The sequence below is a fragment of the Rhinolophus sinicus genome, chromosome 16 (assembly GCF_057876585.1).
Source record: "Rhinolophus sinicus isolate RSI-liver-muscle chromosome 16, RSI-T2T, whole genome shotgun sequence".
In the NCBI taxonomy this organism is placed as follows: Eukaryota; Metazoa; Chordata; class Mammalia; order Chiroptera; family Rhinolophidae; genus Rhinolophus; species Rhinolophus sinicus.
The window spans coordinates 133,345,508-133,359,537 of record NC_142516.1 but is presented as its reverse complement, the minus strand read 5'-3'; the positions used below and the strand labels follow the sequence as shown (position 1 = coordinate 133,359,537).

Below are 14,030 nucleotides of genomic sequence, written 5' to 3'. Positions count from 1 at the left end.
TGTGTGCCTCTGGGGGAAGGAGGTTACATTCGTGAAATTGGAAGGCCTTGGATTTTCCACTAACTTGTTATCTGACCTTGGACTTCTGTAATCCTCAGCTTTCCGTAAAATGGGCACAGCAAAGCTCTACTTATCTTATGGGATTGTGAAAATTGACCAAGATAAATTATGTGTATAGGAGTACAAAGTGCTGTAAAATGTAAGGTATCGTTAAGTTTTTTATGTGATCTCAAAACTTGCTCTCAGATGCAACTCTTCAAATATTCTTGGAAGAGGTTGTCAGAAAAAATAGATTAAAAAAGCTATGAGTTCTAAAGAAAATGAACCTGGTATTTTGGGGGGAAGAAAAACCCTTTCATTTCAATGAGCCCTTTGCTTTCCTTCCACTGACACCCAAATAAAAGAATAAGAAGGACCCATTTTCCAGGAAAATACTGTGGTGCCAGGTAGAGAGTGTGTTCTAGGTGCAGCAGACCTGCCAGATGACAAGACAGGCATCTATTTGTTCTTTACCTCTTTGGGCTGTGTCTCTCCTTCCTGCCAGACATAGCCCATGGTAATAAAGCTCAGGACCAAGTGGGCCAGGCGCTGTTCCCGGTAACTCCGGAGGAACTGGCAGTTCAGCAGGGGCATCTGTTCAAGAGAATTTCCAGAGATTATCAGTTGCAGGGGTGGGGAATGGCTGTAGGAGTTCTGTGACTTCAAGAGTTCTTTGGGTGTAAGGAACGGGTTCTATTTAAATTAAGGAACAAAGAGCCTCCGTGCACATCATTTCTCCCCTGATCCCAGGACACTCCTCTGATCCCAGGAGGAGATATCCCCAGGGATATTGTTCAAGGACCTAACTGCCCCACCCAAGCCCCCAAATTATCCCCATAATTGTGCTGGACAGACATTGGTCTCCATCACTAAAGAGAACATGTGGTTAGAGTGTTCTAAAATAATTAGCTCCCAAGACTGTGATCATTTCTTTCACAGGAAACCCCAATGGCAACTTTGACAATCCCCTCTTTTAAAAGCATCTCTGCTGACTTGGTATCATTTAACTCTAATAACAGCCCTGTGCTGTGGGCCGAAATCCCTCCGTTTAATTCATAAGTAAAATGAGTTATGAATTTGACCAAATCCCTAGAGGGAGGTAGCTGAATTGTGCCAAATTGTTGTTTATCCCTTGTTCAAACACTCCCCTGACCCTGGCTAGGTCTCTTCACTTCTCCATGCCTGGTTCTTCCTTCTCAAGATATGTCATTGGAAGGTAGTGTCCTCACTGAAAGCAACACCCTGTACAGGAGTTAGTTATTACTGACAGCAATGCCTAAACAAATAGTACCAGTTTCTCAGTTTTGTCTGGGCCAGCCCTCCCTGTCTTGAGCTCAGGCCAACAACCCCTGAGCTCCAGCTTCCAGACACAGCTCCCTCAACTTGCCTCCTTCCCCCATCCCCTCCTCAGCTCTAGACACAGCCTGATTGAGATCTTTCCAAATGCCCCTCTCCGGGATCTGGAGCCTCTGAAGGGGTGGCGGTGGAAGTCTTGTCTTTCCCTTTAAGCTACAGGCACCCCAAGTGGGCTGGTACCCACAGCTCCTCCTGCCCAGGCCCAGCCCCAGGGCAGCTCTCCCTTGAGCCTCTGTCACAGAATCCTTCCCCTGCTATCCACGAGGGGGCAGCCATTCCTCATCAGTCGGCATGTTTGTTCCTCTTCCAAACTGGCTCTGAGATAGAATAGCCAACTTAACGTTTACTAGGCGCGTGTGTGGGGTGAGCGGGGAGGGGTGGGGGGCGGGGCTGCTGAGATGTTGCATTTTAACAGAAACCAGCCGGAGAACTAGAACCGCAATTACTTATTTAAGTACTTATTCTAAAGATTTTCCTAGAGTGTCTAAGGCACAACGCTAAAAACTTCTCACACGGGATGTTTTTTCATCTTCCCCAAAACCTCAGGACAAAACTGAGAGTCAGAGAGGGTAAGGTATTTGCCCAGGGTTGCAGAGCCAGGAGGGCTGAGCCAGGGTGCTACCGTCAGTTCTGCTGACCACAGCCCTGATCTCTCAAGTTCAGCACTGTCTGATAAAAATATGAAAGCCACATGGATCATTTTAAATTTTCTAACAGCCACATTTAAAAAAATAGTAAGAAGAAACAGATGAAATTTGCATTAATAATATATTTTATCTGGGTCAATATATCTACAATATTATTAACATCTAATCAATATAAAAATATTGAGATATTTTATGGTCTTTTTATAGTAGGTCTTCAAAATCCATTGCGTATCTTACTTCTCAGTTTGTTTTAGCCACATTTCAAGTACTCAATAGCCACAAGTGGCTATGGGCTACCTACAGTATAGTCCTAGGGTAAAGGAATAATGTCCATACTGAGAATGTTTCTCTTGATGAGAGGTTTTTCTGGAAAATATAAAGCCGTTTTAGAATTAGTTAACGTGTACCCCATGAAAAACAAATTTACCAACTAGAATACTAGGGCACAAGTCTCATCCAGTGATTATATACAGTTCTCATTTAATTCACCCTTATCGATTCCAGTCACATCATTTTCCACAATAACTTAGGACAGCTGCACCCCTCCACCCCCCACTCTTTCATGAAGTCATGTCATACGACTGCAGGACAGTTAGAGTCATTTGTCATCATCTGCATTCCCTCCCAGGAACCCCCAACATTCTGGTTAATTTGTTTTAATTTGCATACAATTCACTCTTTGTGATGTACAATTTTGGGGGTTTTACAAATGCATAGAATCATATACCCACCACCTGAGGACAATACAGAACAGTTACATTATCGTCAAAATTCCCTGTTGGTAGTCAACCACTCATTCCCTCTCAACCCTTGGTAACCATTGATCTGTTTTCTGTTCTTATTGTTTTTCCTTTTCCAGAATGTCACATGAGTGCAATCATATAATATGTAGGCTTTTGGAACTCACATGTTTCATTTGGCCCCATGTATTTAAGGTTCATCCATGTTGTTGAATAAATCAATAGCTTATTCATTTTGTTACCAAATAGCTTTCTACTATACAGATATAACTCAGTGTCTTTGTCAGTTTGGGCTGCTATGACAAAGAACCGTAGACTACGTAGCTTATAAACAATGGAAACTTAATTCTTCCAATTTTGGAGGCTGGAAGTCCAAGATCAAGGTGCCAGAATGGCTGGGTTCTGATGAGAGCCCTCTTCCAGATGGTGGATTGCTGTCTTCTTATTGTATCCTCACATGATAACAATAGTGGCCCAGAGAGCATCCTGGGGTCACTTTTATAAGGGCATGAGTCTCATTTATGAGGGATCCACCCTCATGACCTATTTACTTTCCATGTTGGTCAATTTTATGTGTCAAATTGACTAGACTAAGGGATGCCAAGATTGCTGGTGAAACATTTCTGAGTGTGTCTGTAAGGGTGCTTCTACAAGAGATGAGCATTTGAACTGGTAGACTGAGTAGATCTATCCTCAGAAGGTCTATCCTCACCGGTTTGCGTGGTCACATTCCAATCCCTTGAGTGCCTGAATAGAACAAAAATGTGACGGAGGGGAATTTGCTCTCTGCTTGAGCTGGAACAGCTGTCTTCTTTGGGCCTTGGACATTAGCAATCCTGGTTCTTTGACCTTTGGACTCAGTCTGGAACTTACACCATTGGCTCCCTTGGTTCTCAGCTTTCCTGTGCCTCTGTCTTGCAAGAGGCAGATCATGGGACTTCTCAGCCTCCATAAGCATGTAAGCCAATCTCTCATAATGAGTCTCTTTCTGTATATCTATATCTATATATCTATATCATCTATCTATATACAAGGTATGATCAAACAATACAGTGAATGTTTAAATTTAAAAAAATTATTATAGTAAAAGACACATTGCCACAAAATTGTCCAAATTTTCCTGGAAAAAGATGGATGAGTCAAAGTCAATGAACAATTGGGGCTTTGTAAGAGAAAGGTGGTTGGCTGGAGATACGGTAAGATCAAAACTGCCAATTCACTTTTTTTATTGTTTATGCCAAATAAAAGACCCAAGAGAACAAATGGTAGTCTGTAACTCCATGTGTGGTCCTGAAAGCCGTTATGTTTGCTGCTCACAACTGATTTCCAGTTAATACAGTCTCGATTTTACAGTCTCTTAAAAGTAGTTTTATCTAGTTAGATGTTTCATAAGTAATTAGAAGTATAGAGACTGGCCAAAAGCATTGTATTCGTTTCTGAGGGCTGCCTCAACAAATGAACATAAACTGGGAAGCTCAAAATAACGGAAACTTATTCTCTCACAATTCTAGAGGATAGAAATCAGAAATGAAGGTGTTTGTAAGGTTGATTCCTTCTGCAAGCTCTGAGGAAGAACCTGTTCTATATTATCCTCCTAGTTCCTGGTGATGGCCAGCAAGGTCAGCCTACATCTTCAGATGGTATTCGTCCCTGTGTGTCTGTGTCCAAACTTCCTTCTTCTTATAAGGACACCAGTCTTACTGCATTTAGAGTACACCCTCATACAGTATAACCTCATTTACCTTGACTACATCTGTAAAGACTTTATTTCCAAATAACATCATACTCACAGGTTCCGAGTAAACATGATTTCTGAAGAGACACTGCTCAACTTAGTGGAAGTATCGGGGGATTAATTTCACTGCTATGTTAAGCTGTTTCCCCAACTCCATGTTTTCAGTGGACAGAAGTTCACTGGACACTTCTGGCCTTTTCTCATTGACATGTAACATATGAGGAGTACCAATTCAACAGGTCCTTCATTTTACATATGGCAGTTTAACCAAATAAAGCCTGAGGAAAGCCCGGTACAGAGGACTGTATTGTTCACAAGCTGAACTTTAATCTGCCTTCCTGCAAACTGTCCCAGATCCACTCTTGCTTCTATGCCCTGCTACTCTGAGATCAGAGAGAAAGGCTCCTGTGGGGCGAGGGACAGAGGTCATCTTTCTGCTTTGGTTGACGTTTGGCATGAGTACTATACACTCATTTGTGGATCTGTAGGATTTGCTTAATATGGTACAAAAATCATTAAAGTTTTTATCCCATCATCAGTATTTTCTCTTGTTTTCCTGCACTACAGACATTTTCTTACTTTCTTCTTTGTATTATTTTGGTCATGATAATGACTCTTTATGCAGCAGGAAAGTAAATTCTCAGGTTTAGTTAGCCATCTTCGTAGACACTGGAGACAGTCTCTTACATCTCTTACAGGGTTTCTAACCTTGTGACTACATGTAGCTGGCATTCAATATGTGTGTTTTTTTTAAATGAATTTTTCATTATAGACAATATATGTAAGTCAGTGAAAAAGAATTTTGGAGAGTAGAAAACGTTTTTGTATCTTTGAAATCACTTGGCACTCCAAATTGTAAGATTGAGACAAATGGAAAAGAGACTAATGAGAAGTATAAATATACATTGAACACTATTGTGATATATGAAAAGGCGTTTTCAAAAGTCATTTAGTCTTCACAATTCTAGGACCAGAATTTCTCTAATTTTATAAATAAAAAAGCAGAATTACAGAGGTTAAGTAGGTTGTTCAAGGTTATATAACTACTAAGTGATAAAACCATGATTCAAACTCAGGTCTTCCTGAATCAAAATCTGCGTTCTTCCTATTACACCTTCTGATTATTCCTGTGGTGTAATGTCAGTTCTCTCGGGACCAAGAAGTTTCACTGTTCCTTACAAACTCTTGGGAAACATTTCTCATCTTATCCCGTATGTATTTACAGGCTTATCAATTATTCCTGTAGAACCTGACAACCCTGATCCTGTAACTCATAAATTCTCTTCATTCAGCTATTCTATGAGGCCCCCATGGTAAAAGCAAGGTGTACTGACTTTTGGCAGAGGAGTGCTGACCGCATGACCTGGAATGAGGACACCTGGAATTTCTATGCTTGTCTTTCCCCAGCTAGATCTTACCGTCAGCTTGCTTACAATTCCCAAACAGATTTCCTTCTTTCTTTAAATAACTACTTGTTGAGTGCTTAATATAGTCTGGAATTGTTTTGTGCAGGCTCTGGAAATTTTAGGGAAACATGTGTCAAATCAGGAATAAGTCATTCTGCTCTTGAGGAAAGGTGAGACAGTTTTGTCAATAAACTCAATGGCAATGAATTGGTGTCCCTAGGTCAATTGACCCACTTTTACAATGCTGGGAAAGAAAAGTGGCATGAAGGTTTCTATCAGATGGTGAGAAAGGATTACAGAGTAAAAAAAAAAATATACATATATATATATATATATATATATATATATATATATATATATATACCTTGTTCACTTGAGCTCGAAGCTGGTGACTTTCAATCAAGTGAGGAAGCTTGTTGACAATTTCCATCCAAGGCCAATAATGATCTGGAAGTTCTTTCTGCATTCAAGGTAGAAACAACTCAGCATTTTAGACTTCTCTGGGGAGCAGCTTTCATGAGTAGCTGCTTTCAGATCCCAGTCTTCTGAGAAAATTCAGGTCAATTCAGTTCAACAAATATTGAGATTTCACTGTACACTGGGCTCCGTGCTAAGCACTGCAAATACACAGATGACTAAAATAACAATTATTGTGCTTAAGGAACATAAGGTTTACTAAAGGAGAAAAAAACATAATCAGATATATCCCCAAATAAAGTGTTCAATTACTGGTGTGTGTATAAGCTTAAGAATTTGCAAAGAGGAAGAAATTGTTAATTCTATCAACTGTTTTGAGGAATTAAAGGAGTGTATTGTAGAAATATGATAGTTGGGGCCAGTGTTAGAGTCTGAAATTAACTTTTCCATGTGGAAAATTGAAGATGGGAAGGCAGTAAAACAGAGGGGATAGTCGATAAACAGAGATAACTGTACTTCTTGAGACTACACAAAATTCAGTGTTACTAGAATATAAAGTTCAAGAAAAAGGATGATGGAAGATGAGACTAGAAAATCAGTTCAAATGTGCTTTTTATAGAAAACATGAGAATTTTCTTTTAATGTAAGTTGGCCCTACTATTTGATTTGAATTTTAGGAAGTTAATTTTGTTTGTAGGATTTTAAGACATTCAGTTAGATTAAAAAGCCTTTGAAATACTGCTCGGGGACTAAACTCAGACAATGACAATGAATTCAGAAAGGAAAAGGCATGTTTTTAAAATGCATTTTGAAAGTAAAATTTAAATGATGTAATGATTAAATTTAGAGATGGAGGCACTAAAGGCAAAATGATTCCTAGCCCAATAGCACCCTTTATGTGCCTACTCTGGGCCCATTGTTTTGCCAAGTAGATCATAGCATGGATTTCAGTAACCCTGAGACTGTCCCAAGAAATGGCAAACTACACCTATTGCTGTAATTAAACTTTTATTTAAAAATAACCATGCGTATTTATTTATATTACTGCAACAGAACTGAGTAGTTGCAACAGAATCTATATGGTGTACAAAGTTTAAAGTATTTACTATTTGGCCCTTTAAAGAAAAAGTTTGCCAACTCCTGATCTATCCTATGTTCTGGGCCTCATTTTTTAGAGTACAATCTGTACAGCTGAATGTTGTGTCTCTGAGTTAAGAAATAGAGGAGGTGAGGATGATTTCCATGTTTATGAATTAGGTGACTGAATGAATTGGTGAAAACACAGATTGAAATAAATGCAGGTGGAAGTCAAAGAGAGGTCATACAGATTATGAATTTCTTTTTAGATATATGCAGCCTAAAATATCTGTAGACTGTTAAAATATGATCATATACTGGGAATTAAGTATACAGTTTGAAGTTCAGGAGAGCATTAATATTAGAAATATGCAACTGGGAAGCATAACTGTAGAAATGAGCACTGCGGTTAAAACCACAAGAATGTACAAAGTCATTTGGGAGAAGTTGCAAAGTGAAAGGGAAAGTTCAACACAGATCTTCACAGATCAACACACGGGCTTATTCACAAGGCAGACAGAGAAACTGAATCAAGCAAGGCAGATCAAAAAGTGAGTCAGAAGAGAATTATCCTACAGAAGACATTAGAGGCGTTCACAGAAATAGGGATTCATCAGAAAGTCAAATGCATCATTATAAAATGACAGTAAAATTGTCCACTTTGAAAAGAAACCAAAAACTGGGAAGTCACTCACATATTAGTCTTTCAATATGTATGGCACAGAATTTTAGTTCCGGTTCCTGAAGCAGGGTTCAAATTTTAGTGTGCTGAGGAAGTAAGAAAATAGAGACCAAAATGTACATTAATTTTTCAGAAGAACCCTAAACCATTAGCAAAGAAGAAATTTGTGTTTCAGAGCTATCTCCATTCAAGAATGACAAACTTAAGACATTTATAGTCTGATACTGTAAGAGGGAGAGATTAAAAAGCAGAGTTGAGAATGCTAGCAAGAATCAAGACAGATGTATCATAACCTGACTGAACTGGCAACTTGGTTTTTTTGTCTCATTTATATGATGCACACATATGTTTTATGAACAAAAATTGAATGTAGTTACAGAGACAATGGTATATAATCTTCACAAAAGAAAAGTCAAAGATGCAAAGTCATAATATTCAGAAGGTCTTTTAAAGTGGGTTTGAAGAAAAGAACTTGTAACTAAATCATTACCTCTGTCCTTCCTATTTTGATTCCTAGATAAGGAATCCTATCCTGAGAGTTATGTTAAGCCTCCTGGATTTCTGCTTCCTGACATGGAAATTCTTAAATACTACATTTTGCCTCAATCTAGGCTGCAGTCTAGTCTTGTATATTTACTTTTTATTTCCCCTTAGATTGCTAGAGGAATCCTTCCTGTCCTCCTCTTTTTTAGCCTCTCCCTTCTTTAAAAATTCTTAATGTTTGGACTTCTGTATCACATCACAGACACAAGAAAGCTATGAGCTGTGAGATCCTCTGGGCTTCAAGTGTGGTCCCCAGTTCAGTGACTTCATCATTACTTGGCAACTTGTTAGACATGCAAATTCTGGGGCCCTACCACAGACCTACCGAGTCAGAAACTCTGGAGGAGGCTCAGCAGTATGCATTTTAGCAAGCCCTGTAGGTGAAGCTGATGCACCCAAAAGTTTGAAAACCACAAATGTGGGAACCTTGAAAGTGATGAACAGGGGGCGGAAAGATTTAAAGATATTTCACAATTCATTAAAAATGAAAAAGGAAGACCTTTTGGCTTTTCCTCTAGACACTGAAGAATTTATTGAATTATGTAAATTACCTTTTGATTGACAGACTTTGTTTTTTTAAAGTTACAGTGTGGGAGATAGGATCAGCTGATGAGTGTTTCACTAAATAACGTACGTTTTGGTGTCAGTTACTACATATACCAAGGGTGCCAAAAAATTGTATGTAAGTGGACACTTTGGTTAACATTGCTCAAGCAATAGTTCGCTGTAATCAGAAGTATCTGGACGCTGGTGGTAACCACTTTGAGCACCTCTTGTAATTGCAGAAGTCAAATGTGACTTGTATTTATCTGTTGTTATCAGTATATATTGAATATTAAAACTGAATTTTAATATAGTTTTCCTTTCTTAAAATGTGTATACATTTTTTGGCACCCTCTGTATATCACTTTTGTTTTAAAACCTGTATACTATTATAAAATTATATTAATAAATATTACTAATTGCATATAATTTTTCATTATTATTAAAAAGTTCTGAAACAATTTTCCTTAATGTGTATTTTTAGATGTTTTCTCATTACTAAGATAAATTTCTCAAAATAGATTTGCTGCACTAAAAATTCTGCACATGAAAAGTTTAAACACTACTTCTTGATCTTCTTACAGAAAAATTACATGAATTTATAATTGCATTTATAATGTGTTTTATATATAAAGGGAGTATCAGTTTATCTATGATTCTAGCAACACTGAAAATTATCAAGTTTTTTTGTTTGGTCATTTTTAAAGATTTGATATGTAAGGTATTATTTGGATTAAAATTATGCAATTATTAGTAATTACAGAATTTATAATTAATAATATTTAACAAATATGAAAATCACCATCCAAGAAATATGCCTTTCTCAGAAATGATGATTAAAATAATGCAATCAATATCTGTGGCCAGACAGTCAAAAAGCACAAAATTTGCAAGATGGAAAGTAAAAGTAACCTAATTCCCACCTTCCCACTTAACAATGTTGAAAGTTTCGTGTGCAGTTTTAAAAAATTTTTATGCTATCATTCTATTGTTTAAATTGACATTTCTATGGTTATCAGTGAGTTTGAATGTCTTTCGTATGTTTTGTTCTTTGCGTTTTATGTGCCTGTGTGAAACAGCCATTTGTAATAGGGTAGCTAAATAAACCAATATTTTCACTTACACTTCTGGGTTTTAAAATATTGGGGAAGTTATTCCCATCCCAACATTATTTCTCTTAGAGTACTTCTCATTTTATTGTTGATGCTTGCATTTGTATTGTACATGTTATGACTTAGCACATATTATCTCATTATTTCCCTTTTGAAATAGAGGAAGTTAAAGCTCAGAGAAGTTGGATGACTTTTCTGATAATACACATCTGGTCAGTGTCCAGGTCAAATGTCTTCTGACTGAAAGTTCAGTGTACTTTCCAAAACCTCTTTGGAATAAACACACAGAGAATGGTGAGCTTGGGGCCAGGGCAGATAGAGCGTTGGTACAAGAGGATAGGAAATTGAAAGACATTTACATACTTTTCTTCCACTCATTCCAATAATCAGAAGGCCCAGAAGTGGGATGGACAAAAATAATAAAATATTTGGTTTTCTTTTCTTTATAAAAACCAACTTTCCATTTTATATTATTTTTTCTACACTTTTTATCTGTCAAAATATAATTATCAAAAAGGTTTTTTAAAAATTACTCATGCCAATATAAAACATATGTGCAAAATATATTTAGCTCATTAATGAGGAAATCAGCAGGATGGTAAAGCTGTTTCAAAAGGACTTGATAAACTGAATGTTTACAGAATTTTGAAAAAAGAATGTTGAAATCAAATTTCTAGGTTAAAGACATACGGGGTCTGTGGATTACATCACAGAAATGGCGGGGTGAGGTGAGCCTCTTGAAATCTTGCCTGGAATTTACAACAAATTGAACAGCTATAATTCTACAAAGGACTCCCTGCACAGCACACAGGCAAAACTAAGGGATGCACAACTGAAATCATTTAAAGGTGGGCAAATTGGGTGAATGGGGTGGTTGGGGTAGGAGGGTAGGGGAAAGTGTTGAGACGTGGGCTGCTCGTGGGCTGCAGGACACAGGCCGGAGCTCAGAGCTCCAAGCTCCAAGCTCCAAGCTCCCCGCATTCCAGAGCTACAGCAGTCATGGGAGAGAGAAGAATCCAGACTGCTAACACTCCTCTTATGGTCTACAGTCCCTCCTGAGGGATCAGTATATAACACGGCTGAACCCAACATTCACAGCAGAGATCCCAGAGCAAAGACTGAGGGAAGAAGGGTCAGAACAGTGCTTTAAGCCCTCACTGTCAAGCAGAGGACAGAAGACAGGCACAGAGCCTGGCCAACCGCTCCCTGTTCTAGAAGCAGAATGGTAGCAGTGTGAGACCAAAAAGACAAAATATTTATAGTTCTGAGAACTACAGCCCCGCATACACAGACTCACAGCCCAACTAATTCTGGTACAAGAGAAGGAACCTTAGGTTCAAGAATAACTGTGCTGGTAGTTGCCCCCTTTGCTCAGAACTACCTCTCACAACCCACCCCACCTCTGCCGCCACCTATCTGGGTGGATGCCTGCAGGGATAAACAGAGTCCCAGAAGCACACAGGCTCTGAATCTGGTTGCAGGAAGAGCTTTGGGACGCAGAAGCTTTCCACGTACCCCCATGGAGGCAGTGCCCTGAAACCCAGGTGATCTGCTCTCAGAGGAAAAGCCCACCTTCCAGGGAACTTCCCCATCATGTGAGAAGCTAGAATGGTGCAAGAGAAAAATATAACACTACAGCATTAAAGAGAATAAAAGGCTGCAATGGGAGAGAAAACAACAACAACAACAACAACAACAAAACATTCCATCAACACCTACTGGAAAGCAAAAGAAAGACCTCTTCTATCAACCCAATGCAGAACACACTCCTATAGTGGCCTAGGAAGAGAAATCATAATTCATTAATTGCCATGAATAACCAAGGTAATAAGGCAGCTCAGGAAGAAAATGAAAAGTCTCCAGAAAATGAATTTAGAGACATGGAAATATGTGACTTCAATGACAGACAATTCAAGGTTGCAGTTCTGAAAAAAAAAAATCTCAATGATATGCAAGAAAACACAGATAGGCAGTTTAATGAATTCAGAAATACAATCAAAGAACAAAATGAACATTTTACCAAAGAGATTGAAATTTTAAAAAAGAACCTAACAGAATTTCTGGAGATTTACTCAATAAAAGAAAATGAAGAGTGAAATAGTCAGCTTAGGTAATAGAGCTGATGAGATGGAGGAAAGAATCAGTGACATTGAAGACAGAAATCTGGAAATGACAGATGGAAGAAGAGAGAGACTTGAGAGTTAAAAGAAATAAAAGAACTCTACAAGAACTTTCTGACTTCATTAGAAAGAGCAACATAAGGATAATGGTCATACAAGAAGGAGAAGAAAGGGAGAAGGGAACAGAGAGTATATTCAAACAAATAGTCGACGAGAACTTCCCAAATTTGGGAAAGAACTGGATCCTCAAATCCAAGAAGCAAGTAGAATACCTAATTACCACAACCACAACAGACCTTCTCCAAGGCACATTGTATTGAAGCTGTCAAAAATCAACGACAAAGAAAGAATCCTCAAGGCAGCCAGGGAAAAGAAGATGGTAACCTACAAAGGAAAACCCATTAGATTATCATCAGATTTTTCAGCAGAAACTCTACAAGCCAGGAGGGAATGGACTCAAATATTCAAACTATTGAAAGAGAAATTATGAGCCAAGAATAATATATTCAGCAAAGATACCGTTTAGATATGAAGACAGAATAAAGACCTTTCCAGACATACAGAAACTGAGGGAATTTTCTAATACACAACCTGCACCACAAGAAATACTGAAGAATGCAATTTGACCTGAAATAAAAAAGCAAACGAATAGAAAACAATGAGTAGTATTATGAACAGACAGGCAGAAGCAGGAAATGAAAGCCTTAAACCAAATAGGACACTATACACTTAAACGTACCATGCAGGGTAAAGAAAAAGAAAAACACTAAAAAAAAAAAAAAAAAAAGAGGTAAAAGACCAAAAGACCACTTGCTACTGCAGTGCAGAAATCAACTCACAGCACAAATAGGGATAACTTGTGACAACAAACATAAAAGGTGAGAGACTAAAGGTCTGAACTGGCAAAGGGGAATGGAGAAAGGCAGCATGCTGAAGAAAATGGAATACTCTAAATACTAAATATGAAACTTTCTCTTACATAAACTTAATGGTAACCACTCAAAAAAAATAAAAATAAAAAACAATCCAGAACTGAAATATATAACACAAAAAAAGAAGAAATAGAGGAGAAAATCGTAGAATACACCACACTGAACTAACAGACATCAACAAAAAGGCAAAGAAACAGTGGAAACACCGTCCTACCAGAAAACCAAAGATGGAATGATAGGAAATCCTCATATATCAATAATCACCCTAAATGTAAATGGATTGAATTCACCAATATGAAGGCACAGAGTAGCAGATTGGATAAAAAAACTAAACCCAACCGTATGCTGTCTCCAAGAGACACATCTCAGCTGCAAGGAAAAACACAGACTCAAAGTGAAAGGTGGAAATTGACACTCCAAGCAAATGGTATTCAGAGAAAATCAGGTGTAGCTATACTTATATCAGATGAAACAGACTTCAGGACACAAAAAGATAACAAGAGACAAAGATGGACATTTCATAATGATAAAGGGGACTATACAACAGGAAGACATAACAGTCATCAATATTTATGCCCCCAATCAGGGAACACTGAAATATACAAAGCAACTGCGAACAGAACTAAAGGGAAAAATTGACCAAAACACAATTATAGCAGGATACCTAAATATATCATTGAC

At 38.0% G+C, this 14,030-nt stretch overlaps 1 protein-coding gene across 4 annotated transcripts in view; it reads right to left on the bottom strand.

The window, feature by feature from the left end:
* The window catches only part of IDO2 (indoleamine 2,3-dioxygenase 2), a 43,123-nt gene that overhangs the window by 22,313 nt on the left and 6,780 nt on the right, over positions 1–14,030 (bottom strand). For 2 of the 4 annotated variants that reach the window (XM_019742136.3, XM_019742137.3), the window contains exons 2-3: positions 6,288–6,383; positions 514–633 (exon numbers count right to left, since the gene is read on the bottom strand). In XM_019742136.3, the coding sequence (XP_019597695.3) occupies positions 514–633; positions 6,288–6,383 (216 nt within the window). Of the gene's footprint in view, positions 1–513; positions 634–6,287; positions 6,384–8,112; positions 8,186–14,030 lie in introns of all 4 variants that reach the window. The other 2 variants (XM_019742138.3, XM_074329607.2) reach the window with 2 other exon arrangements.